This window comes from Gambusia affinis, linkage group LG14 (assembly GCF_019740435.1).
Source record: "Gambusia affinis linkage group LG14, SWU_Gaff_1.0, whole genome shotgun sequence".
Classification (NCBI taxonomy): domain Eukaryota; kingdom Metazoa; phylum Chordata; class Actinopteri; order Cyprinodontiformes; family Poeciliidae; genus Gambusia; species Gambusia affinis.
Window position 1 is genome coordinate 1793078 of NC_057881.1, and position 18247 is coordinate 1811324.

At 40.2% G+C, this 18247-nt stretch overlaps 1 protein-coding gene across 3 annotated transcripts in view; it reads left to right on the plus strand.

Annotated features, from left to right (window-relative positions):
• The window catches only part of LOC122843145, a 30826-nt gene that overhangs the window by 2245 nt on the left and 10334 nt on the right, over window positions 1-18247 (plus strand). The window contains exons 5-27 of one of the 3 annotated variants that reach the window (XM_044137687.1): window positions 91-162; window positions 559-2395; window positions 2471-2560; window positions 3444-3560; window positions 4178-4334; window positions 4856-5048; window positions 5190-5261; window positions 5523-7335; window positions 8222-8284; window positions 8696-9448; window positions 9525-9601; window positions 9685-9825; window positions 10235-10395; window positions 11222-11408; window positions 12046-12240; window positions 12891-13052; window positions 13732-13937; window positions 14765-14909; window positions 15255-15458; window positions 15533-15683; window positions 16437-16537; window positions 16848-16940; window positions 17183-17415. In XM_044137687.1, coding sequence (XP_043993622.1) covers window positions 91-162; window positions 559-2395; window positions 2471-2560; window positions 3444-3560; window positions 4178-4334; window positions 4856-5048; window positions 5190-5261; window positions 5523-7335; window positions 8222-8284; window positions 8696-9448; window positions 9525-9601; window positions 9685-9825; window positions 10235-10395; window positions 11222-11408; window positions 12046-12240; window positions 12891-13052; window positions 13732-13937; window positions 14765-14909; window positions 15255-15458; window positions 15533-15683; window positions 16437-16537; window positions 16848-16940; window positions 17183-17415 — 7223 coding nt within the window. The remainder of the gene's footprint in view (window positions 1-90; window positions 163-558; window positions 2396-2470; window positions 2561-3443; window positions 3561-4177; window positions 4335-4855; window positions 5049-5189; window positions 5262-5522; window positions 7336-8221; window positions 8285-8695; window positions 9449-9524; window positions 9602-9684; window positions 9826-10234; window positions 10396-11221; window positions 11409-12045; window positions 12241-12890; window positions 13053-13731; window positions 13938-14764; window positions 14910-15254; window positions 15459-15532; window positions 15684-16436; window positions 16538-16847; window positions 16941-17182; window positions 17416-18247) is intronic. The other 2 variants (XM_044137688.1, XM_044137689.1) reach the window with 2 other exon arrangements.

The window sequence follows — 18247 nt, forward strand, 5'->3', positions numbered from 1 at the left end:
CTGTTATATAATCATATTTTGTCGAAAAGGATTGACGTTAAGAGTGTTTTTATAACCATTTATATGTAATGTTTCTCATTGCATTTGCAGAAACTTTACTATGGGTTGACTTCTTTAAAGAGAGGCAGCTGTCCGTCTTCATCAAAACCACGGCCTAAAAGGGTTTGTGAAGAATGAAATAAATCTTAAGCCTTTCTTGAATTTTTTTATTTTCATTTCAGTTCTAATTTTAGTGTTGTTATGCATATTTGTCTTTTACCCCTCCAATTCTGTATAAAGATAAACAAACATCCTAAATTCTTAAATGTAATATTTTAGAAAGTTTAAAAAAGTTTTGTTTTTAAAAAAAATCATATTATTTGTCTGAAATATTTTATCTGAAAACTGAGTCTATGTTTATCTTAAACCTGTTTGCTGTAGAAATGTGTTTCAAATCTATATTTTAAATTTGAAGTTCAGTAAGACTGAAAAATAAAAAATGAGATTGGAAAAGTGTACAATTTAAAGATGGAAACACTGACAAAAGATTATTCATATGTAACTCTACTTTGGTCCTAGTCAAAGTCCCAAATTTCCTACCGTGAGGACTCTTCTGACAATGACGATGAACAACCTGGACCAAGTTGTCGTAGTGTTCAAGCAACTTCAGGTTCGGCTGATCGGGAATCTTCTCCGGACCTTACCGACTCTTTCATGGAGCCATCAGAGGAGGACTCTTCTGAGGAACACAAGACCAATAAGGATTATGAAATCTGCAAACCCAAACAAAAACGCATGAAAATGTCTCCCACAAAAGACAAATCTTTTACGTCCAAAAACCACTGCTTTGTTTGCAGAAAAGGGATGCACAAAATTTCTCGTCATCTCGAAAAGCACGCTAAGGAACAACCTGAAATCGCAAAGGCGTTTTCATTTCCTCCAAATTCAACCGAACGCAAAAGGCTGCTCAACATCTTAAGAAACAGAGGAAATTTTGTTCACAATCAGGAAGTGCAGAGAAGCAATACTGGAGAATTGAAAGTGAAAAGGCGACCAAAATCTGGCAACATGAGTTCAACAAGCTTTATGTACTGTCCGTATTGTAAAGCCATGATGACGCAATCATTAATGTGTCAACATATACCCAACTGTATTAAAACTGCAGTTTCTGTAAATAATAGTGTCATAAATGACACTGAGGAGTTAGAGTCATTGCATAGTGTCCCTCCTGATGTGAAGAAGATACTTTCAGGGATGGGACAAGACGAAGTCAGACTTGTGATTCAAAATGATCACCTTCTGATCCAGCTGGCCAAGAGTTTATGCAGAAAGTACAGAAACGACCCATGCAAGGAGCATTCTGTCCAGGAGAAGCTGAAGGAAATGGGGACACTCTTGTTGGATCTGAATAAAAAGAGAATATTAAGCTTTGAAGACGCAATACAATCCAAGAAATTCTCCAGCATTGTCAATTCAGTGAAAAACATGGTGGGTTTTGATCCCATAATGCAGACTTACAGCAAGCGAGGACTTGCTTTCAATTTGGGAAATTCACTAAAGAGGATCGCCAAAATCATTCTCAATGGGGAAAATACCAGTGAAACAATGAGGAGTTCTGCTAAAATATTCCTAGAAGTGTGTGAGAACGAGTGGGGTGGACTTGTGTTGGACACCACGTTTTCATCAGTGAGAGGACAAAACATTAGCAGTCCAGCTGCAATACCTTTCACACGTGATGTACAAGCTTTCCATTCCTACCTGGAAAGATTATCAGCTTCTGCCACTGAAAGCTTGAAGACATCTGACGATCCTCAAGTCTTCAATGTACTTTCCAGGGTCACACTTACACAGATTTCGGTTTTGAGCAAATGTACAACTGAGGTTTCAGAAATGACACTGAAGTCTTTCGAGGAGAGGGGCGACTCCACCAAAGTGTTGTCCAAGCACTTTGTCAAGATAAATATTCTGAGCAAGAGTGGCCTGAATGTTGCCATTCTATTGACCTCTGAACTCATCAGCACCATAACTTTGCTGATCAGCAAGAGGCTGGCCTGTGGTGTGCATGAGGACAATCCTTTCTTGTTTGCAAAGCCAGACTCTTCTGTCACAAGCCACTACCACGGATCTCACTGTATCAAGTCTTTCTCAAGCCTGTGTCATGCGGAGAACCCTGAGAATCTCAGGGCTGCCCATCTCTGCAAGCACATGGCAAGAATATTCCACATTCTGATGGAGAACGACGAGCTTGAACACCTCAGTGAACTGGTTGGCCTTGAGATCCAGACCAACAAGGAGTACTACCAGTCCCCAGAGGCGGCTGTTGAACTTGCTAAAATCTCTAAACTCCTTCTGGCAATGGAGAAAGGAACTCTGGACAGATTCAAAGGAAAATCTCTGGGCGAGGTTGAGATTGATGGTGAGTTTCCTTTGTGACACTCATTGGTCAGCTTGCAAATGAAGAACAAGTGGTGAAATGTGCTTTCTGTTGAAGATGAGCTGGAGCCAGATGAGGGGCAGAGCAGTGGTGGAGAAGATGTGGAAAAGTCCATTGAAGAGTCAGGTTCTCCACTTCAACAGTGTGGTATGTTATAAAATATTATTCTTTACATCTTTGGTATTTATGCTGTACTCTCAGCCTGAGTTTTCTAGTTTTTATCTTCTAGTCATCCAGACAATGATACTCTAAACAGACTTATCTTTCTTCTTTTGCTTTTGACCACTGGCTTTGTCTTTGACCATCGTAAAACTGAAATATACAAGGCATGGTATTAGCTAAGTAACATTGCAAATTCGCCCAATGGACGCTCACTGCAAGCTAACTAACTTAAATGTGCAAAACATTGTTACACAAAACAGAGAGACAATTGTTATTTTTCACATTATTTATACTTGCGTACAAATCTTGTTAAAAGCAAGAATGTTTTAAAGTTTATATCAGCTGAACTTATGGATACTTCTGCATTGTATTCGGCCATCTTGGATTTATCTGCTTCCTGTGTTTATTTCTCAAGGTAACCAAAACAGTGTCACAAAACAATCATCAAAGGGAGTTGTGGGGTTGTTTACTATGTGTCATCTAGTGTAACTTGCAAAAGGCAGAATATTTTCCTTTACTAATATTTAGCAAGCGAGATATATTTATATATTATATAAATGTATATATTTATCTCCTGTTGAGTTTAGGTACATTTCAGGAAGCTATGGTGTTTATAACTGTTACAAAACAAAATCATTCATTAACTTGACTGTTTTCAGGGACATGTTTCAGATCATTGAGCAAATTGGAGCAGCAGCTTCCATGAACTACTTCAGTGATTATTTTACATCACTGAGGAATAATGTTGGAATAATATCTGAAGAAAAGAAAATGTATCTGCAAGTGGGTTGAGGTTCATAACAGTCATATGAACCACCAGGTTTACAGGAGCAAAACCTTAATGTGACCAACATGCTGATGTTTGCAGATGTTCCAGAGCAGCTCGATGAACAGCTGACTCCGGCTCTTCAGGATGCTTTGGAGCACATAAAGGCTAAAAGAGACAAACCCTTCCTTCAGGAGAAGTTCATAGACTCTGCTAAAGGTTTGTTGTCATAAAGAATAATCACATTCTTTTTTAGATAAATCTGACATCCAATCAATTACACCTGATGAGACAAACATTTTAAAACCTCATTAAGGTGTTGGCACACCTCTGCTAATGCTCAAATAGCTGAGCTAAGCTTTCATTTAGCGCTGCAGTGTTTTTGCTAACTTTGAAAAGGTTTGCCACATTTAGATTCCCTGAAAGTAATTTTTCTGTAAAATTCTTAAAATGTTGAATTGGCACTTTTTAAAGCCTTAATTTACTTGATGTTTTGTAAACTTCCAGTTGAATAAAGTTTGACATTGTGCTGAAGTTTTATCTACTGTTAAGAACTCTTCAAGTATTTAAATGTTTATATCTGCGCTCTTATTTTGAAGTGGCTGAAGACTGTTTATGCAGCAGGTATCCTGTGTTTTAACTCATTATTGACTTTCGCTGGATGTCATCAAATATTTACTGCTTTAGCAGTAGCTTTTGCTAAATACCATGTTGGTATAGTTCATTAGTATTAGCATTAGCAGAACAAATTTTTATTATCAGTTCTTTAGGGTTAACACAAGTAACGTTTTAGTTAGCAGCGCCGACCACTTTAAAATCTTTTTCTGTTTTCCCAGGGAGAGGTGTGTTCGCCAGGGAATCCATTGAGCCATCGTCCTTTGTTGTTGAGTTTCGGGGGAGGATCTCTACTTGCCAAGAAACCTCTGAGAAGCAACCTGGAGATTCATTAAACAATTATGTGTTTAACTTTTCATGGCAAGGAACAAACTGGTGGTGAGTTTTCTACTTTTCTGCAGCTAAAAACAGCTTCAGGCTGAAAAACTTTGTCTTCTTTCCAACAATGTTTTTTTCCACTAGTCATGGAAACGCAATAATTCGATAAAACACCAAGTGGAGCAAATTAGCTCTGAAAATAATAAACTGGTGTACTTTTGCTGAGGATAAATCTTAAAAGAGCCACATGTAAACTTATCTTAGTCATCATTCACTGGTGGCTTCCAGCCAAATTATGACTTAGAGAGGTGACTGAAAATTGCCACAGTACCTTTGACCTCTAGAGAACCTCAGGAAACCTAAGTGGTTTGAGATGATCTGAACAAGAACTACAAATTACAAACTTTCACCCTTTTTCAGTCCAGGCTGTTCTCACTCCATCTGAGCTGAAGCAGAATATCAGAGGAAATGGAAAATGTTCCACAGCCCAAATATACGAGAACAAAAAATTTGGAAAGGATTAGAAGTTGTGGACAAAGTGGCAAACTGAAACTAATCCTGTTGGTTTAACTGTTTCTTAGTGTTGACGCTTCAGCTGATGATGGGAGTTTGGGTCGGCTCGTAAACGACGACCACCTCGATCCAAACTGCAATGTGGTGAAGATTACCTATGAAGAGAAACCACACCTGTGCCTGTTTGCACTGAAGGAAATATCAGCTGGTGAGGAGATAACCTTCGACTACGGGGGATCTTCGCACTCGTGGCGCCCAGAGGTAGATTCACATCGTACAGTGATGCATACGGTTCTCATTTCTGTACGTTTTCTGGTTTGTCGCTCATCTTTTCTGGGAAAAAAAACCCAAACAAAATGTTGTTAAATTACTGTGTTTTTTTGGTCATCTGTGTTTTGACAGGATACTAGTGAGGATGTAAATATTCCAGAAAAAGACTTGGAAAAGGATCCAGCTTTCCCCATTGATAAAAAAGTATGTTTCGTTCAAGACATAGATGAATATTTATGCAAAAAGAACAGCAACACAGTACTTACAATAAATATAAAAATCTCATGGTTATAAAGTTTTAACAGCTGCTGGGAGGAAGAATCAGCTCTTGTGCATCTAGGATGCTGTAGTTTGTCACTGACTCTGTAACTGATTCTTTCTTCACTTTTAAAACATAAATTTGTTGGAAAAACACATCCAACAATACGTTAGGATTTAAATTAGATTTTTTAAAATTCATTGCAGCTTGAGGACTCTGCAGCAGAATCCTTCAGCTCTGCTGAATCCTCCGGAGATGAATACGTCTGCAATGAACAACCAGACAACGATGACAGTTTCTCAGAGTCCGAACTGCCCGACGGGGCGTCATCCACCGCAGAGGGAGACGGGTCTCGCTCCAGCTCTGACGCCTGGGACTCCGACACGCCCACCAAAGCTACTTCCTTGACGAGGAAGAACTACTGCTACGTTTGCGGAAGACCTCAGTCAAAAATCTCCCGCCACCTCTTAACCCACAGAGCGGAAGAGCCTGAGATTGCTGAGGCATTTAAGATGCGTCGCAACAGTAAGGAGCGAAAGAAACTGCTTCAAAAGCTGAGGAACAGAGGGAACTACAACCACAACCAGGAGGTGCTGAAAACTCGGAAAGGAAAACTGAAAGTGAGGAGAAAAACAAACATGTCCTCTATCAAAAACACTGCTACCTGCATCTACTGTAAGCTCTTGTTTATTCGAAAGACTTTATGGAGGCATCTTCAGAAATGTCCAATGAGGATCTCATCCCCTCTAGAAGGCAAGTCAGGGATTTTAGCATTAGTTGCATCTGGGCTAACAGAACCTGAAAACAGGTCATCTGGTGTGAGGAAGATTCTACAAAAACTGAAAGAAGATGCAACTACCTCCTTAGTTTTAAAGGATCCTTACCTTTTGCGGCTGGCTCGCTGTTTGTACTACATGAAGGATGGCAAGAGCAAAGACCTCGAACTCACTCGGAAACTCAGACAAATGGGAAAACTGCTCGCAACCTTAAAAGAAAAGTCTATAATGAGCATTGAGGAGGCTTTGAAACCCCAGAACTTCAATGTCGTAATGGAAGCAGTGAGGAAAGTCTCAACCATGAGGAAAAACATCAACGCCAAGCCACTTTCAAAAGTAATCGGATACTCACTTAAGAAACTGGCTGATATAAAATATGCAGTAGCTCTGAGCAACAAAGCGGATAACGAGACGATAGAGGAGGCGAAGGAGTTCCTGAAGCTGTGTGAGAAGGAATGGGCTTCAAACGTAGCATTTCGACAGGCAGTACCGGGAACACCAACTTTACCCTTCATCCAGGACGTTCAGCTGCTGTTTAAGTACATCCAGAATTCGGTGAGCTCTGCAGTCTCAATTATGACCAAGTTTCAAAGCCCACCAGTCTACAATGCCCTGCTCAAAGGGATCTTTGCATATGTGGGCATACTAAGCAGGAATTTTACCAAAATATTGTATGTGACCCTGGAGTCGTTCCTGCAGTGGAGTGAACCTCAGCCTCAGGAAAATGCTGACACCAAGCAGCCGCTCCTTGACAAAGTTCTGTCCAAACGGCTCGTTAAGATGAACGTTGTTAACGAAAAGAACCAAAACGTAGTTCTCACTCTGACCCCAGAGCTGCTCTCTGCAATCACCATGCTGGTGGAGAAGAGAAAACAATGTGGTGTGCCCGATGGTAACCCCTACCTCTTTGGATGGCCGGATAAATTGTCCATGAACATCTACAAGTGGCAACGGGTCATCCCCATGTTTGTGGGTTTGTGTGGTGCCAAAGGTGAGAAGAACCTAAAGTGTCCGTTATTCCGTATGCACACGGCAAGAATTTTCCGTATTCTCATCCTGAATAATGAGGAGCTCAGCCAATTAGCCACACTGCTGGGGTGCGATGTTCAAACCGAGAGCGAGTTCTACCAGAACCCGGAGGCGGTTGGAGACATCGCAAAAATCCTGGTGCTGCTGTCGGCTATGGAGTCCGAATGTCCGGCCATGTTTCAAGGAAAATCTTTGGAGGAAATCGAAATTCCAGGTATGTGTCTTTCCACCTACCAGTGTAAGTAGAATGACAGTAAAGATGATGCTCTTTGCTTACTGAAGAGGAAGATTTTGCTTGATTGCAACAGATGTCCAGGCTACTCAGCAGTTCCTTAAATTACTTTCTTATTCCAACAATAATGTCAAATAAAATTTTGTCTAGCTTTAGAACCAGATGAACCAATACTTGATTATAAAGTATAAATCAATTCTCATTGCTAAAATACAACACAAAAAATTAACTTGAAGACATTCAAGAGGCTTAACGTGAAACTAAGAGCCTGTGAAAGCATAGCCCCGCCCCCAAATTGAGGCGGAGCCTAAAGACACAAAGAGGCGGGGCCAAGCGTGGGGATGAGGGCAGCACTGAGATGGTTTAAGGCCAAATATTGCAGAGTTAAACAAATTTACACAAAAATGCCAAAATTTGAATAGTAATGTAAAGATAGCAGCCTTCTACAGTTTTTTTGGGGGGGGGTTTTCAGCGCTAGTTTATAAAGAGGCACAGCACTGCATTTATTCTGAACTGGACCTAAAGATGCTCTGTTAAGTTTATGCAGCGTTATGGGGTTTTAAAATAATTTATATAACGTAAATGAAGCCTTTATTCCACGTTCTTGTGCAGAAACCCAGCGCTGATTGCTGCTGGTTCTGGTTGAACTCAGACTGACAGATTCAGAATATTAAAATTTATGATAATAAATCTTTACTGTCTACTGCAGACAAAAATGAAGGTTCCAAATGCAACAACTTTATTCTTCTTTTTGATAGAAAACAACAAAAGCTGGTGTATGAGCATCAAATAATAAAAATGTGAGATTTTTAAAAAGTTTTATTTAGTTTGAGAGGGTTTTGGTAAAACATTGATGTTTTTCTCCAAGATGAGCTGCCGGCGGTGATGGAGAGCAGCAGGAGAGCCACTGAAGCTTCTCACCAGGGGAACGGTGGGTAACACAACATTCAACTGCAGCTTTTTCTTCCTCTTATTGTTGCAGACACATTGAACATCCTCCTGTATGTTGTTGAGCAGTTGAATAGCCTCCACTTATTTAGAAAGAAACTGGTTAAGCTGCAGGGGAACATGGAAGGATTTACCTTTCAGCTTTACGATGATAATCCCAGATATCATAACTGCAGTTTCCCTTTTAATCCATGTTTGTTGGTCTTTACCAAACTCCAGCCTTGTTTTGCAGCTTTTTGCTTTCATGCAAAAAACTCTCCTTTGGAGATTTCTCACAGTCCATATCCCTGAAAAAGTGCACAACTTCAACAAAAGCAAATTAAGCTCAGATTTGCTCCAAACTGCAGAATTGATGCATCCTCCGTTTCTTATAGCTGAAGTTTCTTTCTTCCAGGTGGTTCTCCCTCATCGACCAAGAAGAAAGGCAAAGTTTCTTCCAAGAGGAGTCGAGTCAAAAAGAAGCAGGAAGACGAGGAGGATCGGACTGAAGCGACTCATGAGAAAAATGAAGCGGAGAAAGAACCAGAACCAGAGCAGAGCAGCGAGACTCAGACCAATAATCAAACCAATAATCAAACCAATAATCAAACCAATAATCAAACCAATAATCAGACCAATAATCAAACCAATAATCAAACCAATAATCAGACCAATAATCAAACCAATAATCAAACCACTAATCAAACCAATAATCAGACCAATAATCAAACCACTGCAGCTCCTGACAAACAGAACGAGAGTCAGATTTATTTCAGCGACGAAGACGAAGACATGCATGTAGATTTTAATATTGACATCGACATCGACGATGATGAGGATATCACAAAAGATGGAAGTAAGGCTGATGATGACTGTGAAGAAAACCTTGACCATCAGGATAAAACTGAAGGAAATGAGACGAGTGAGACTCAGAGGGACGACTGCTCTGAAGACCCGATGGGACAAAACGACGAAGACGATGATGTCAGAAAGGAAAGAAATAAAGTTGATGATGAGTCTGAAGCAAACGCTGGAGTTCAGGATAAAGCAGAAGAAGTGGAGGTGATGGGGCAGAACGAAGAGGCAAACGGTGAAGATGATGATGATGGTGAAGAACAGGACGGCTGGATGGGAGCAGAAAGTGGAGGATCTTCTCCTGTACGCACAGGTAGGATCTGCTGGAGTGTTCCTGTCACGTTTCACTTCCAACGTTTAATTTCATTTTCATTCTGCGTCGTTTACAGAAGAGAAACGCAGCAACTTTGAGGCAGCGATGAGAAGCATGAAAGTAATAAAGATTTTGATCCGCAAACTGAACATTGTGAGTTTATTTTATCTTTTTATCAAAGTGCAACATTTCAACTTGGGATTTCCTGGCAGCCATCTTTGTTTTGTTTTACGTAGGAAAACTTGCAGATTCCTGTCCGGGTTTCACGGTTTCCTGTGAGTGAGAATGAGTCGGTCACAGATCGGCCGTCGCCGGGCGCTGAAGACGAGCGTCGATCCACGTCCAGAGAGGAAACCAACAAACAGAGAGACACAAAGGTGAGACTGCTCCGTGTCAAACTGAATAATCTGAGTGCAGAGGACTGGAGAGCAGAATGAGGAGCATTAGGAAAGTTACACTGTAAAAAATGAACAGCAGCGTTTATGTAGCGGAAATAGAAATGTTCACCAGGTTGTTCAGACATTTATAAATGTCAACGCAACAAACTAAATATTTAGTTTACAAACTAAACATTTAACTAAATGTTTAATTAAGAACTAAATATTTATTTGCAAAGTATTTTCTAAACTAAACATATAATTTTAAAATAAGCATTAAATGTGTGAAATAGTAAAATTTGACTTATTTAGAAGAAAACCTGCTAAATGTTACTGCAGTAAATCTAAACTGAAACTGAAGGCTCTGCATCAAGACCTGAATGAGATGTTTTCTCTGGTTTGTTTCCAGGCTGTGAAGATGAACTGCTCCCACTGTCAGAGGATCATGACCAAAGGACAAACGGCGTACCAGAAGAAAGGCTTCACAGACGTCTTCTGCTCCAAACTCTGCCTGTTTGAGATGTTTCCTCCCAGCAAAGCGGCTCGGAGGTCCTGCTACTACTGCTTCAGGTCAGTCTGAAGAACCAACAGCTGCAGCTCTGCACATCTCAGCTGATTCTTTCCTTCCTGAACCTTTAAACTTCAGTCTGGAATAAACTGAAGTAAATAATCTGCAGGAAAAAGTCTTTCACAAAGAGCTGCTTGGTCGAGTTTCTCTGTCAGATTCAGGTCTGAAAACATGGAAGAAGGTTGATTTAGTTTCTACAGAATCATTTCTGATGAGTTCATCCTGATGAAAGAACTGCAGGTTTTAAGATCAGAGATCCTCCACTTCTTAACTTTTTGTTTTTCCATGTTTTCTCCCTTTGATTCACAGCAGAACCACCGGGGAGTTTGTGGTTAAAAGGCTCAAAGATCCATTCAGTCCCAGTAGAGTTTAGAAAATGTTAAAACGTTTGTGATGGTAGGACAGAAGAAAGTTTTCCCGCTGTAGATGTAGGATCAGATCAGTTTTCTTGTTGCCATTTCTTGATTTATTAAGATCAAACCACATCTGCCGTTCATGGATGACACGTTCTCTTGTCTTATAATTTACTGGAAACTCTGATCAACTTTAAAAGTAAAGATCAGGGTCTCCTCCGTTTGATTTGATTTTTTTCTAAAGCAGTGTTTTTCCAAACAAGATGTTTTTTTTATTATTTAACTTATAATAAAACTAAAATTTAAGTTTGGGTTTTTTCTATATTTGCTGCCTTCTTTAGCAGGATTGGCTGGAACATTTCTAATAACATTTAATAAAACACAAGCTAGCTAAACTTTAAACTCTCTTATCTTCAGTCAAATATTGAACCGTTTTCTGATTTTTGTGTTTTTTAATAATTGCTTCTCCTTTCAGGGAGAACCTGCAGCCGCTGGAGCTCATCATGGCCGCCGTGGACCTTAAAGGAACCGTCAGAGATTTCTGCAGCACCGGCTGCCTGAGCTCCTTCAGATGCAGCTCTACTTCTCTTCAGAGAAAGTTCACCACCACATCCACCCAGACGCTGTCATCGCTCTGCAGCGCCTGCAGCAAAACCTGCGTGGTAGGATGAGCGTTTCTGATTGGCTGTTTCATAGGACGGCACGTTAGAGCCGTTGTAGGTAGAAAAATGAGGAGGACATTTCTGCCAAAAAATCTCAGAAATTTTCTAGAAAAAACTAAAAAATTTCTGTTTTAAATGTTGAAAATTTGCTAGAAAAAGCTCAGAAATGTTGAGGTTAATCTCAGAAATTGTCAAGAAAATCTTGAGTTTTAAAAGTTGAATTTATTTTACTTTTTTAACTGAAAAATGTTTTAAGTAGACAAAATGTAGAAATTTCTGAGTTTCAAAAGTTCAAAAGTTCTCAGAGCTTTTCTACAAATCTTGGAAATTTCAAAAGTCAAAAATGTTTTTTCTATCAAATTTTAAATTTTTCAAACTCAGGCATTTCCCTGATTTTTTGAGATGAATCTCAAAATCTGAGTTTTTTCTACCAAATTTTTAACTTTTAAAACTGAGAAATGTTCTTGTTTTTTTTTTTAAGGAAATTTCTGAGAGTTTTTAGCAGAAATTTGCTCAATTTTTCCAGAAATGTCCGTGTTTTTTCAAAAACATTTCGGAGAATAATCTGAAAATGTTTGAGTTTTTTGGCCCAAATACGGCGCTTTAGATCTGAGTGTTTTCTGTTCTGTGCTTGTAGAGCGAGCTGGAGTTGAAGCTGGATGAGTGTCTGCACCGGTTCTGCAGTGTCGACTGCTTGGACGGGTTCTGCAGGGAGAACCTGGGGATCTGTGAGAACTGCAGCCAGTGCTGCAGGAAGAAGCCGCTGCAGCTGCGGCTGGAGGACGGAGCAAAGACCATCTGTGGTCCGGACTGTCTAGAGGAGTTTAAAAAGGTGAAGAGGGTTCATCAGGCATCAGGTCTGAGACTGAATCCAGACCTGATGGTATGGAAATAAAATCTCCAATTGTTTTTCATTTTTATTGCTTTCTTTTCTCAAAAAATAAATTACAAGTATTATGTTGTATGATGGATTATTAGGGTCAGACCATGAGAATTTTTCCTTATTTGCAAGAATATATTGATAATATTATCCAAAAGATGCATTTGTACCAGAAGTTTTATTATGAAGAGAAAAAAGCTTCTGGACTTGCCAGGATTTGACCTGAAGGTCGCTTGCTTGATAGTTTTAAAATATTAATTTGATTTCTATCAACTATTATCTGTAAGAATTAAACCAAAGTATAACTTCACAAGATGCTAACATTCATCCCTTTAAATGTTGCTATTTATTACTTTATTCTTATATTATGACTTTATACTCCTAATGAAAAGAAAACAGATTTTAGGTTGGCTGTAATACTGTGTTGTAGAATTGACCTGATTTTAAAGTCCAGATAATTAGAAGCTATAAAACACACTTGTTCTTCAAAATGAAGTTCATTGGTGGAAAAAAAAAATCCAGATTTTCCAAAAATTAAAAATTGGCTGTAGTTGGTGTCTGTTCCTGTATGAGCATCGTTCTGAACCGCTGTGGTTCTGCAGAACGTCATGGCGGCCCAGGAGTGTCCCGTGTGTCGAGCTGCTCAGCTCCCGTCAGACATGGTCAGCCACAAAAACAAGGACAACGCCGTGGATCTCTTCTGCTCCCGCTACTGCGTGATGTCCTTCAAGGCGCTGCCCGCTGCGGACCAGAACATCAGAACCGTGAGTATCTACTCCTGTACAGTTAAAACACGTGTCAAACCCGAGGTTCGGGGGCCAAATCCAGCCCATCACAGCTTCTTCTGCGGCCCTAAAGACTCCAGAGAATAATTGTGAAACGGTGCGCTTGATATTATTTTATCAATCAGATTGAAGAATTTGTGATCCTTTTACTACCAAATAACATCAATAAGTCTCTTCAGTTTGTTAACACAAAATCAACAGATACCAGTAATTATTACCACTAATGCACCAGCAGGTGGCAGTATTTTTTAATTTTAATGCTCTTCTGTATCAGCCCTATTTGATGTCAACAGTTAAGTTTGACTGATGAGTAACAAAAAGTCACAAATACATGCAAAAATTTCAAAATTTGCTCCACAAAATCAGTGATTTTTATTGCAAAAAATCACAAAAACACAAAAGATGTTCGATATTATTTAATTTAAAGAAGTACTTATTGAATGCAGAGACAGCTATTTATTGATATTTTAAGAGTTTAAAGGGTTTTATTAATACATTCTGACACAGCCGGCCCTTTAAGAACATTCATGAATGAATTAATATGAGTTTCAGCAACATTTAATTCCCCTCTGGGATCAATAAAGGAATTTGAATTTGAAACCTCTGCATTAGAGGCTCAGGCGACGTTAATGTGAAAGTCTCTAATGTGATTGTGAAGCAGCGTTCTTCCCCCGCCGACGACACGGCCAGACTCATCATCGCCAGCGAAGACGGCGCCTGCTGCGGCTGCAGGAAGCAGCTGAAACGAGCGTCTGCAGTTTACCACCTGAAAAAAGCAAAGCAGCTGTTCTGCTCGGAGGCGTGCGTCACTGAAATACTTCCCCACGTCCAGTTCGACACCAGGAAGTGTTACAGCTGCCTTCAGTAAGTCCAGGATGCTTCAGTTATTCTCAAATTTATGCTAAAGAATTTAAGATTAAATACGACATCAGACCAGTAAAAAAATCATTTAATTCAGAAATGAAAACTGTTTATTTAATACCTGCTTAAATGTTGTTTTCAAAAAGTCCACGCCTAATCTGAATCCATATAATAATTTACAATAAAATACTAACATTGTTTGGACATTTGAATTTTTTTAATTTTATGATACAACCAGGAATTTGCTTAATATAAAATGAATAATTAAAACTTCTGAGTTTTTTTAGTTCCCAGAGAAACAAAGACAACAGTAACGTCACATCAGAAATACTTATGTATTTTTATTGACACTAGTTATTAATGTAAATAAACATTTCCCTGGCAAAAGATACATTTTCTCCTGTTTGCCCTCAGGTTGAATCCTTCCTGTTTGCCCTCAGGTTGATTCCTTCCTGTTTGCCCTCAGGTTGATTCCTTCCTGTTTGCCCTCAGGTTGATTCCTTCCTGTTTGCCCTCAGGTTGATTCCTTCCTGTTTGCTGTCAGGTTGATTCCTTCCTGTTTGCCCTCAGGTTGATTCCTTCCTGTTTGCCCTCAGGTTGAATCCTTCCTGTTTGCCCTCAGGTTGAATCCTTCCTGTTTGCCCTCAGGTTGATTCCTTCCTGTTTGCCCTCAGGTTGAATCCTTCCTGTTTGCCCTCAGGTTGATTCCTTCCTGTTTGCCCTCAGGTTGAATCCTTCCTGTTTGCCCTCAGGTTGATTCCTTCCTGTTTGCCCTCAGGTTGATTCCTTCCTGTTTGCCCTCAGGTTGATTCCTTCCTGTTTGCCCTCAGGTTGATCACGCAGCCTCAGAAAGTGATCCTGGCTCCGGTGGATGACTCAGGAACGATGAAGGAGCTCTGCAGCGACGCGTGTCTCGCTTCTGTCAAATCCAAGATGCTTCTCTCCAACTGCAAGCTGTGTGGCAAACACTGTCCTGTAAGGAAACGCTGCTGGCACTTCATGGAGAAAAGTTTTAATTTTCCTTTAAGAGGAACTGCACAACATGCATGAACATCTCTCTGTTTCACATATTTTATATTTTATAAATTTATTTAAGTTTAATAATGTTTTAAAAACACATTTTTATGTTTATTTAATACAACTGATTAACTTGTTTACTGATAATTGCTTCCTTGTCGCCTGTTAATAAGACAGAGCATCATAAACTTGAGAATCAGAGACAAAAGTCACTGTTGTGTGAAGAAGAGGATTTTATCTTCTTCAGATGGGGCTCCTCTGTTGCCATGACAGCGTCGTTCTGATCTTCTGTTTCTCCGTCAGTGTAAGCTCTCCATGACGGTGGACGGTGAGGTCCACAGACTCTGCAGCGAGTCCTGCATCTCCGACTTCCGCATTCAGCACCAGTCGTCCTGGTCGTCCTGCGCGGCCTGCGGCGCGCTGCGCTGCAGCCTGCGGCTCGCCCTGCAGACGGACGGCGGCGTGAAAACCGTCTGCGGAGACGAATGTCTGCTGAGGCTCAAAGAGGTGCAGAAACAAAACGTCCCTCTGTTAGAACCTGAACAGTGATGAAATAAACAGCCCAGTCTGTCTTTCTGCAGAAAGTGAAAACCCTGCAGCTTTGCTCGACGTGCAGAACGCCCCATCAGATGTCGGACATGGTGGAAAATCAAAACAGCGAGGGGCAACTGGATCTGTTCTGCAGCCACAGGTGCATGACGGTTCACAAAGCTCAGACCTTCACTGTTCCAGGTACAATCCCTTCTGACCGGCACTTTAACTCTGCAAATTAAAACCAGGAACATCTGATTTATAATATATTAACAAGCTATAAATAAAACCTGTTCCCTTCAAAAACACAAAATATCATCAGTTATGTTTGTCCTAGTTTCTAGTCACTTTAAATGAGACAAAACTGACAGAAATAACTTTCCAGCAAGTTATTGGAGCTTTTAGGTCAATAATTCTTAAATATCAATAAAACTGGCAGATTGTTTTTCTTATGGGAAAAATAATCTGCCAGTTAAACTGAATAATTATTTACTTAAAAATAACTTCTATTTCTTTCTTAAAATGTACTTCAAAGCTACGTCTGTCTTATTTAAAGTGTACTCAGTTATTTGCAATAATTTGTGTTTTTGCAGTGCTTTGGTTTTCTGTAAAAATTGCCTTTGGTCTGTGGCTCTCTGCCCAAGGCGCCACTGCATCAGGGGCGGCTACAAGACCAACACTTTCATTTGAACCCAAATTAGTTTTCTGCTGCAATTTATTTTTCTTTAAATACAGAACAATGTAGAAAGAGGACATGTAATGGGGACAGAGTCAAGTTTATACATCTGTGATGGTTTATCAGGTTGTGAATATATTTAAAATAAAATAAACATTTGCACACTATGTAAACATTTTAAGAAATGTATTATTCTTATATTCCTGATCTTTGCATCTTAATGTCCAAAGAAAATTATGTTAAATTCCGGTTAACTTTATTTTTTTTCTCTGTTTTAGCAGAAAACAAGTCCGAGGAGACTGACGTTAAAGATGTTAAAGACTTTAAAGATCTTAAAGACGTTAAAGACGTGAAGCCGTCGCTAGCCAGTTTACCCCAGGTGAGTTTTTGTGTGCAGTTACAAACTCCAAAGCCTCTTTCCTGATTTAGAATAAAACTTAACGGCGGTAACGGAGCCAATATTTGGTAACGGAGCCGATATTTGGTAACGGAGCCGATATTTGGTAACGGAGCCGATATTTGGTAACGGAGCCGATATTTGGTAACGGAGCCGATATTTGGTAACAGAGCTGATATTTGGTAACGGAGCCGATATTTGGTAACAGAGCTGATATTTGGTAACAGAGCTGATATTTGGTAACGGAGCTGATATTTGGTAACGGAGCCGATATTTTAACTGTTTTTACCAGATCAAAGAGGAGCCGGAGGACCAGGAGTATTTCCTGAGCCGCTCCGTCTCAGTTTCTCCACAGAGCATCAAGGAGGAGCCGGACGCGCCCAAGGTCGGATACTCTCACCCAAATGTTGCTTTTCACAAAAACTAAATCTGCTTCTCATTTAAAGCTGATTCACACAAATATGTTTATGTTTTTATTCTTCATCCAATTTATTCATTTTATTAATATTGATTCTGTTTGATTAAATTATTGGTTTCATTCTTTTGCTTCTGTTTTTTATAGATGTGTATAAATAGAAATTCAGACAGGTAACTGTGCTGGTTCTGGTTCTGGTTCTGGTTCTGCAGGAGGACCTGAAGATCGGGTCGGTTTTCTCCCTGACGGAGGACTCCAAGCCGCCCCGGCCCGCTCTGGCCCACATGGAGCTCCAGGCGTCCTGCTCCGCCTGCCGGAAGTTGCTGCTGGACGGAGAGACCGTCTACCAGAGGAAAGCCCATCCGGATCTCTTCTGCTCCACTTCCTGTCTGCTCCGGTTCCACCAGCTGACGTCCGTGAAGAAAACGTGTCACTTCTGTCTGCGGTGATTCTGCTTCCTGACTCGGTTCAACTGGGGACCAAAACTTCAGCGTTTGATCCATTTTCATCTGTTCTCTTTCACTGTCAAAACAAACTCTTTGAAAAACTTGTTCCCCTCCTGGCCTGTGGGGGCGCTGCGCCAAGAACCACTGAAGGAAACAACAGAAACCTCTGAAGAAGACATTTGTCTGCGTTTTCTTTCTTTGCTAAATGTAAACAAAAATGGAGTGGTGTCAGATTTCTCTTTTGTCTTTAAAAAAACATCAGCTACTTCTTCCGCTAGCGCTAAGCTAAGGTGTTTGCTTTGGTTGTATTTACCCAGAATGCCCTGCGTTTTAGACTGCTTCCTGCTTTTTAAGCAGCCGCCGGTCCGCTAGGTGTTAACATAACCATCAGAACTGCACCAGAATTCCCTTCAACTGGACTGAGACTGAGGTTTGTAGGCGATCCAAGAGTTTGGTTCACTTTAATCAACTCCAATCTGTTTTGATGTTTTGGTTTGTTTGGGTCGGTGTGAATGCGAAATTGGACCACAAAAGGAAACTGGTGCGCCTACAAACCTCGGCCTGGGCTTGCTTGAAGTGATCTCTGATTTGGTTCAATGATGTGAACACCAAGTGGACCAGAGACCACAGAGCAGAGCATTCTGGGTAAATACAATCAAAACAAACGTGCTAGCCTAGCACTAGCTGGACAAAGGTCTTATGGTCTTTTGCCAAAGACTAAAGAGAAATCCAACAACCACTAAAATCCACTCCATTTCAGTTTCCATTTAGTGAAGAAGGAAGTTGCGCTCAGTGTCTTCAGAAGTTTTTGTGTGGTTTCCTTCAGTGGTT